Here is a 10,535-nt window from a genome sequence, read left to right on the forward strand (position 1 = left end):
TTACTGAATAGTCATTTAAACGGGAGTTGGCTGTAACCATTACTCGAGATTTAATCCTTTGTACTTTTCCACCAATTCCTTTGACGCTTTGGTCGACATGGGTTTTCGGTAACCGCAAAATCTGTGCCATACGTTCGGTTATAAAATTACTTTGTCNTAAAATTACTTTGTGATGCAGAATCTAGTAACACGCGACACTGCTCCCATTCACCACGATTACTCTGGACCAAAACAACTGCGGTTGGTAATAATATCGACGTAGCAGCCGGTAAGCTAGTATGTGCACTAACGGTTGCTAATTCATTTTGAACTACTTGTTTTGACTCGCTATTTTCCAAAATTTCCGTTACGTTTGTTGCTGAGTTGAACTCTGACTGATCGGTCCGTGCACTTAAGTGTAAAAGTGTATTTTGTGGCTTGCCACACTTAAAACAGCCTTGAGCCAAACATTTTTTCTTAGGGTATGCCTGTAGACAATTCCTGCATAAATTGCGCTCACTAATGCGCTTAATGCGTTCACCTACGGACAAGGCCAAAAGACTAGGACATCGATACACCGAGTGATTTGAGTGACAATTAAAGCATTTTTTGTCCGAATTTGTCACCGCATAAGCATTGCTCCGTACCATAGATTTTCTGACATCTTGACTATGAGTAGCCGGTGCTGTTGCGTTTCTCTGATTTATGGCTTTAGATGATTCGATCGCTTCTAAAATTTTAAACCGTTTTTCTAAAAATTCCACCAATTCAATAATTGTAGGAAGAGAGTTCTGAGCCGATTCCGTTTCCCACGCTCGAAGACAACTTCTATCTAACTTGGTGGTTACTAAATACGTTAACATAGGACTCCACGACTCTGGCTCTTGATCAAGGGTTCTTAATGCTTGCATGTGTCCTTTTATTGAATCTGTAAACGCTCGAAGTTTAATTGCTGATTCTACAGTTAACGTCTCTAAGTGAAATAACGCTTTTACATGGGCTTGTATTAGACTTTTTTTATTGTTATATCTTTCAATTAATGTCCGCCATGCCACTGCGTAATTTGACGCCGTGATTTCCAAACAATTAACAGCCTGTTTGGCATCGTCTTTTAAAGCCGCTTTCAAATAAAAAAATTTTTGTATGTCTGACAATTGGTCGTTGGTATGAATTAATGCCGAAAAAATATCATAAAATGTTGTCCATTGCTTATAGTCGCCATGAAATGATGGGATATCTAGCGGGGCTAATCTAATAGCTGGCGCCGCTACTGTTGGTGTCGCTACGATTGAAGATGTTGCTGCCGTATTCCCTACAACAGCGTCTGACGCGTTGCTGACTACCCTACTCAATTCAGATAGCCTCTTCTCCGCAATCGTACTGGCTTTAAAGTATGAGTCTTCAAAATCAGCTCTATAATTTTGTTGTTCCTCTACGTTTATCCCTTCTAGCATGTCGATTTCCAACTGTACTTGGTCGTACTCACTCCATGCTTCCTCAATTTTTTCTCTTCTAAGCCGAATTTCGATTAGGTCCGACTTTTCGTCTTGTACAAACTTTAAAAATTTTGTCAATGCTGATTTTAATTGACCTCTCCTTATGCTTAATCGCGTAACTTCATTTTTGCGATTATCTTCAGGCATAATTTGTTTTGTTCGTTTTTACCGATAATAAATAATAGTTCCAAAAGAAACCAACCGCCTCAGCTGACCGTTACTAATATATGTACGCTCTATTAACTGTCAGAGAGCGTTCGTGGTAATTTGTGCAAAGTACAACTATAACGATAGTACCACAATAATCGCTGTATGCCGACACTATAAATATTGCGCACGGGTTTTTTACACTTAACTATATTTGTTTCACAATACTTATGACGATATCTAATGCACTTATACGAACTTTAAATTAAAATACGTTAATAATATATAATAATATTATTTTATTCCGCGTATAGCAATCGCTGCTGCTACGCACTACGTTGGGCAGAAATTAACCCTTTTCTAACTCGATGCGTTAGAATTATTTACGAACACGCACATACAACGCTTAATTCACGTACCCTAATAACGCACTTTCGTNGCTTAACTCACGTACCCTAATAACGCACTTTCGTTACGCAAATTTTCGCACTTTCACGTTTCCGATATTCACTAGACGTTCCGGGTGAAGGACCATATGTTTCGGCGTGATCTCTTACGACTAAAAGATCTTCGATAAATTAAATGAAAACGTAAAAGACAAAAAATAGATATGCGTTTATTTTATGTACGCGAGCGGTGCGCTTTACAAAGGTAGACTAACTGATTTTAAAACCGGACAACTATGCAGCCGCCGAACAACGATAAGATAAAACAACAATAGCTACACTTATTGTGTAGGCCTAAACAATGATCATAGTAAATGTTTAAGGATTTACCACAATTTATAATTACCATTAGAAATACATACTTACCATACCTAATAAAAATTAGAACTTACATTTATTTAAGTGAATATATTATGTATTAAAAATTTTTGGTTTAATTTAGATGTTTTTTTTCTAATTTATTTTGTCTATGTAATTTATAAATGATTTTATAACATTAAAATCTTTTTTTTCATATTTAGCATGATACTTTTAAGAAACATTCTTGCATTAAGTAAACTGTAATGTTCGACGGTCATAACTTCTGAAAGATTGTGTGGCAGTTATCTGCATCGTTAGGAAGCCGTTTGTTTTCATCTTTCATTACATACCTGGATCTAAACTCTGACTCGTTATACTTAGATGTTTGACACCATTACCATAAAATCTCATACAGTCCACTCATCACTATCAACAATTTCATCTATTCACCTGACTTTTATACTATTTATTATTTATTTAATTTAATTTAACTATTTTTTTTTATGCCGCTTCGCCGGCTATTAGTATTTAAGGGTACCCCGTTACCCCTTAAATCTAAGATACTCTTTGAAGAACTTCTAATATATGTCGTTATTTGTTATTTAATTATTGTCTATTCTCGTTACTTGTTGGATGTGCGGTTAGCCGTCATCCTCCCAGGTGACCCTTCTCCCGCTACAATAATAGCGATTTAAACAAGCTTAAGGTAAAATGGCATTCTAATGCGGTGCACAACTAGCCGTCCTACGGTCTAGTGGCCTCGTACAAAACAACTTTTCTATGCATGTAAGCTGTGAAAAATTATTCAATATTGGTAACCAATCTTTTGAAAGATATCCTACAATATTGATTTTTCGGTACTGAAGGTACAAGAAATGTTTCCAAGTCAATCTTAACATATTTCTTTCTTTAATAAATTCTTCTATATAGTGTACATTCTTATGCATTTTTGATTCTTATTTTCTTTTTGTTTAATTAATTGAATAAATTATGCGTATCACAGTTGGTAACTTTTTATTGCAATATTCGTATAATCTAATCATTAGTTTCTACAATATTTTGGTACAGATTATTTTTGCTATTTAGGTCTGATCTATTTTTGGAACTAGGTATAGTTAAAAATCTATATACGCTACTTGAATACATATTTAATAGCCACAAGAATCCAATGTCCTCTTTATTTTTGTCACACAATGTACAAATTTGTTTTTTTATGTTATTTGCATATTTACTAATGTTAAATATTGCAGTTATCTCTATCTTTTCGCTTTTCAATATGAGTTGAGTTATTCCCACATATACTTACTTATTTAGTGCTTTGACTCACTAAATAAGTAAGAACATTTTATATAGTTATTTCCCTCAGTAAAACTTAAATCAAACAAAATTGTCTTATAACATATATTTTTATACTATTAACTAATAATTTAAGTAGGAGTTATAGTTATTATAACTCCCACTTTTATTTTTTTTTTTTTAGAATTTCAAATTATTGTTATATATATATATATATATTTTTTTAATTTTACGATGCATATATTTATATTGGGTTTTTTTAATTGGCAATTATAAAAGGTTTTTGTTCTTTTAATTCCTATTTTTGAATTAGTTCTTAAAGAGGTTCCTGACTATCCTGATTTATACTTTATAAACACAGTTAATATTTTAATATTATTTAAAATGTTATTATTTTTTAATATTTTATATTTATAAAGTTGTAATAATTTAAATACTATAACAGACTCTTTTTTTTACATAAAAAAATACCCATTTATTTTTATAACACAATAATAATTGATTATATATATTGCTTAATAATCTTAGTTAACGATATAATAAGTAAATATATTTATTCTGAAAATTTTATATTTTTATATTAATAAGTATAAATTGATCATTTTTCAATAATGTTAACAAAGTATTCGATTTGCACAAATGTTTTACAAAACATACTTAACAGTTTTATAATTAACTTATAAATTCTTTTATTATCATTCATATAATATTTTATTTGTAAAATATATGAATAGGAAAAAAGGTAATATATTTGCGATATTTATAAAAAAAATTGAAGTTGGATTTATTATATTATAGTATAGTATTTGGTTTTTATATGAATTTAATAATTTATACTTTAATTTTATTCATTAAAACATGTTATTTACTGGATATGAATAACCTTACCAAAGATGAAGTAGATAAGTACAGGAAAGATAATTCAAATCTAATGGACTTAACAATACTTAGAAATACAATTTATACTGATCCAGAAACTGTTCAAGTAATTGATGAACATTTATTTTACAATAATGACGACATCGACGTCGTAGATAAAAGTAAACCCTACAAAGGAACTGCTCCTGTTGGGTTTTACACTACGGAAGTAATTGGAAAAACTCTGGGTGAGGTTATGAAAGAAACTATTGACAATAGAGATGATCTTTTCGAAGGTATGGTTTGGATTAGAAATGTTATCGAAAGTATTGGAATCACAACGATGCATCGCTTTTGCGCAATTACATCGAAATTTGCGATACCAAGAAAAAGGCGTGATATTAATTCACTTCTTCTGCAAAGTAAAAAGTTTTTTGTTTTTTTGAACGATAAGTTTACGGAATATAACTTACGAACTGAACCAATTAATGACTTATTATTATACATACATTCTGTCTGCAAAGAAAAACCAGTAGATTCTGTTGTGAGAAAAAAATATATTGAATCATGTGGTAATTTTATGATGCGTTACAGTAATTGTACAGGTTTGGTGCTTTTATGTAATTGGAAATCTATTAACGATCTCGAGACAAGCCTTCAATTGAAACCTGAATTAGATTTCACACTAAGTTTAACATATTTACGACTAATAAATTATACAAAAAATAAAATTTCACATGTATTGTCAAAAAAAAAATATATATTTATATCCTAAGACTATGATTTTTATAGGTATAACACTTTTGTAATTATTTATAACATAAAATTTATTTTATAAATTACTAATTACGTATATCTTAATTATTTAAGCTACTAAGTAAATAAATAATTTTATTATAATTTATTGTCATAAATCTTGATTTTATTAAATAATTTTGATCATTTTTACAAATAAAATAATACACAAAATTCAATCAAAAAAACCCAGCACATTGGTGACATGGCATAGTTGGATCAAGTATAATGATATCTGACAGTGATTAAAATTACAAAAAAAAAAAAAACTTCGATGCAATTCTTTAGATAGTGTTTAATTTTAAAAAATTTGTGGATTATTCCAAAAGCTACATGATCTGCTATTTTTTTATTAATATCATGATGAAGATAAAGTATGTCAAATGAGAACGGGATATAAATATTATTTCTCATAAAAAAATTGTGTTGATCCATATACTTTTCAATAAGTTATAAAGCATTATAAAGTTAAAAATGTAAAAAATAAAATCGAGAGTTTTCACACAAAATTAGCATTCAGTAGCCATTTTCACCGTGAAGACAAAATAAAGTCTGAATTTATTTTATTCATAATAAAGTACATTACATTAGCTTTAATTTAAGATATATATAAAAATGTCAGACTTTCCGAAATAATTTAAAAAGATAAGTTAAAGAAATAAATATTTTGTGAAAAAGTTGTCATTTTGAATTTCCCCTGTAGTCAGGTAAAGGGTTAGATTTATAAAAAAATGTACCAAGTAATAGGTAAAGACATCATTCCGTTATGCTGCGCTACAGTGTCGGTGTGATCGGGCTCTGCAGGGCTACGTAATGTCGGCACGAGCGCAGCTTCCCTAGCTCGGGGAATCGGGCGTGTCCTCAAGTTGCGGATAGATGAACGGCCTGCAGATATGCAGATTAGTCGCGAAATAATTAGAGCTGACCAAATGCTTGACAACCCTATAGATATACAGGGTAGCCGTGAAATAAGCCTATATGGACGAATAAGCGGTAGCGTTTGGGTGCGAACGGAGATAAACGACTACGCAACCAGTGAAGGTACAAGAAATGTTTCCAAGTCAACCTTAACATAATGACTCAACATAAAGAAATTACTTTAATTTCTGTAAAATGTAATGTACTTTACATTACATAAAAATTATTAATATTTTTAAAATTTCCTCCTGACCAGTCAAGTAGATTAGCCTTTTTATACACATTTTTAATTAATTTTTCCGTTTTATCGTTCCAATTAACTTTTAAATAGCATTTTCAAAAAAATGTATTCAACTTAGATTTAATAGCCACAAGAATCCAATCCTTTTTAGCTATATTATGTATGATAAAGTACTTATTTGTTTTTTGATGATATAGTCATACTTATTACTTAAGTTATTTTCATATGAGTCAAAGCACTAAATAAATATGACCATTTTAGATAGTTATTACCCTCAGTAAAACTTAAATAAACTGGGTTCGTCGTTCTAACATACCTTTAAATGGTACAAATTATTAAGCATAGCTCAATGATCTTAAAATTTAGCATAATTTCAAATAAGTTAACCTTAACATTAAAGAAGTTAAAAAATATAACATAAAAATCTTTAATGGGTTTAAAATTTCCGCCTGGCCAGGCTAAGTCAAGTGAATTAGCCTTTAGAAACATACTCTTGAATTTTCTTCTGTTTTATCGTTCCAGTTAACTTATACATAATAACCAATTTTAAAAAAATGTATTCCACTTATATTTCTAGCAAAAAATTTCTTAAGTATGTTTTGTTTTGAAATTTGTTCGACATTTTCTGTAAACATCAATTCAGGTCTATTTCTTTCTTTCATAAATTTTTCCATATTGTATACATTGTCATATATTTTTAATTCCAAATTTCTTATTGTTTCCCTAGTTATATATTTAAACTACGTTATATAAGTATTGAATAAATTACGCGTATCACAGTTGGTAACATCTTGTTGCAAAAGTGGTATAATATAATCATGAGTTTCTAAAATACTTTTGTACTGGCTATTTTTTCTATTTATTTTTTTTAAGTAGGTATTGTAAGAACATTTATTACTATGTATTCACCACTTATATTATACACGTTTAATTTCCATTTATTTAATTCGTAATACATATTAATTAGCATAGAGGGAGATACTGATGTGACAATTCTACTCGTCTGTCGCCCGAAGCTACTGACGTCGAATTAACAAAGGGCATTTGTGTTAGAGTGGACGTTATAGACATAGTTTTCAAAACTATTATTTTCGTCTTATTTATATTATTTATAACTTCACTTGTTTTATTCAACGACCCGTCTATCGCCAATTGTTATCATAGCCAACCAACTCCGTTTCACTTGGATATACCTACTAACCAACTGTACTAGGATTCAGGTCAGACGAATTGTACATTACATATAACTTATATTTACTGAATATCTAGAATATAACTTTACTTTGTCGTTGACATAAAACAATAGTCTAATTTTATTTAATAATCTATCCCCCGTAACTAAGGTTTATGATTGCCTATGTCTCCTTCAGGCAATTGAAACTCATTTAAGGAGATAGGGACGATATTTGGACAGACGTCGGGAAGCTTCCAATTCTTGATTTTGACCAACATCCTCAACTATTAAACTAGTCCCTAACAGTAATGTTAAAAATCCAAATATGCTACTTGAATACATATTTAATAGCCACAAGGATCTAATACCATCTTTATCTTTATCATACAAATTACTTAATTGTGTTTTGATGATATAGGCATACTTACTTATGTTGAATAATGCATTAATCAATTTTACTTTTTCGTTTTTCAAAATAAGTTGAGTCATTTTCATGAGTTAAAGCACTTAATAAGTAAGAGCATTTTTGATAGTTATTTTCTTCAGTTGAACTTAAATCATCCGAATCTGCTGATATAACATATCTTTAAATACAAAAAAATAGTAAGCTTAGTTCAATTATAATAGACATCTTGTAACGTGACAAAAGTATCTGTTTATTTTTTTTGTATATTTGTATATATATTAGGGTGTCCCTTATTTATAAAATAAAAAAATTTATATAATATAAAAATTACAAAGTGCCACCCCATAGAATTATTCGAATACATGAAAAAATAAATTATAAAAAATTTGGAGACGATTGGTCCAAGACGTGCCCCAAGGGGCTTAAAAATAACCCCCCAAGAATGAATTTTTAGATTTTTTGGTATATGTCAAAAACTTTAGCTTTTGCGTAAAAGTTTATTTGGACTTTTTTGTAGGTATACAATTTTTCTATAAAAAGTATATATACAAAAATTTTCGAAAAGTTCTTATTTAGCCATAAAAAAATAAAAATGTATATGTTCTATTCTTACCGTTAAAATTGTTAATTTATAAATCGTTCATTGTAAAAACATAAAAAAAATTCATTTAACCGTTGTTTTAAATTTAATTTTCTATACATTTTTAATTCGACATTTTTTCTATTATTTACTATTCAAAACCTACAATTTTTAGCTTCGATGCGAAGCTGAGAAAGTATTGGTTTTACTATGATGTGTTTTTTTTTGTGTCTGTTACCACTTTTTCTCAGCTCTCACCAAACGGATTTCTTTCAAAGATATGTCAAAAGATCACAAATCGTATCTAGTCGAAGAAATTACCCTCAAAAATTGAAAAAATTTCCCTCGTTTCCCGTAAATGGGGGAAACTTCCAAAAAAATTACAAATTTAAAAATCGCTAATTTTTTCAATTTTTTTTAATAAAAACTGCCGTAACTTTTTCAAAAATGAACATATTGTCGTAACTCAAAAATTAGTAAAAAATATAAAAAAATATTAAAAGAAAAAAAGTCAGAATAATTATTATTGTTGGAATTAAAAAAATATGAGTGAGAGTTACTTTTGATTTGGGGTGTAATTCGAGGTCATAAGATAACAATGTAAATTCTCTTATGGATTTAAAAAAATCTTACCTGGTAAATTCTCTGGTTCTTATAATATCCTTAGTGATGATATTGGTAAAAATGATAAATAAAGTAACACAAGTTCAAATTTTTAGTTCACAAATTAACACATAAAAACTTCGACAATGACGATCACGACGTTCGCACAGCTTAATACAGAGCACGAAATGAACAGCCAGGAGCAAGGGTTTGCTCTGGCTTTTTATAATATTTTTTTACCCCCAAAAATCGTCAGTGTCGAATTTTTAGTATAATTGTTTATAGATGAATAAACATGAAACACAGAGATCAATACAGATGAATAGAACATAAATTATTTTGACATTTACATATATAACATTAACATGTTTTTTTTACAAGTAAGACGAAGATCAATACAATATAACTATTAATAGTAGAATAACAAAAATGACAAAAATAATATATAGATTTTCTTTTGCTAAGGAAGGATTTTAAAAGTAATTATTAATTGATTTGTAACCGAAGCACAACACTACAATGTAGCCAAACAGTGTGAGTTTGTTGTCTATTTCTCTTAAATGTTTATCTAAATTTTTGTTCGAAAAGGATCATGTCCTTGCAAGAATATGATGTATAATGAAACAAGTTAAAATGTACCATTTCTATGGATAGAAGTGGTGACTATTTGAAATGAAAAAAGAATATACTAATAAATACTAAAAAGATAGCATTGTTGAGTACATGAACAGAATATTTTAGTGTTATCCTTATAAATAATAGTAACGATTATATTACGACAATATCAATATACTTTTTTTTTTATAGATGCTTGATGTCTTTACCTATTATTTGGTATATTTTTTTTGTAAATCTGACACTTAACCTGCCTAATCAGGATATTAATAAGGAACTAGCAGATCATGTAGCTTTTGGAATAATACACCAATTTTTTTAAATTAAACACTATCTATAAATTTGCATCGAAGCGCTTTTATTTTGATAGTGATTTTAATCACTGTCAGATATCATTATACTTAATCCAACTATGCCACGTCACCACTGTGCTGGGTTTTTTAACAATATGATGCTATAACTTTTTAAAAAATACATGAATCAATTCTATTCTTTAACAATAAATACTTTATATTTACCTCTTTCATTCGACATACTTTTTTTTTAAATCGGACCTTTTCCCTTTATACAGGGGGGGTGCAAACCTTTTAAAATGCGTGTAGAAAGTAGAACTTTTTCAACTTAACTTTTGAAAATGTTCCGGAAAGACTGACACTTTTATATATATCTTAAATTAAAGCT

The 10,535-nt window shown here is 29.3% G+C and overlaps 1 protein-coding gene across 1 annotated transcript; it reads right to left on the reverse strand.

Moving 5' to 3' along the window:
• Window positions 1-146: 146 nt before the first annotated feature.
• On the reverse strand, window positions 147-1,622 carry LOC126907113 (uncharacterized). The gene has a single exon (XM_050688183.1). It carries the CDS (start codon window positions 1,620-1,622, stop codon window positions 147-149), a length of 1,476 nt encoding a protein of 491 aa, XP_050544140.1.
• Between the last annotated feature and the right edge of the window lie 8,913 nt (window positions 1,623-10,535).

The sequence above is a fragment of the Daktulosphaira vitifoliae genome, unplaced genomic scaffold (assembly GCF_025091365.1).
Source record: "Daktulosphaira vitifoliae isolate Bord-2020 unplaced genomic scaffold, ASM2509136v1 Scaffold_5, whole genome shotgun sequence".
Taxonomy (NCBI): domain Eukaryota; kingdom Metazoa; phylum Arthropoda; class Insecta; order Hemiptera; family Phylloxeridae; genus Daktulosphaira; species Daktulosphaira vitifoliae.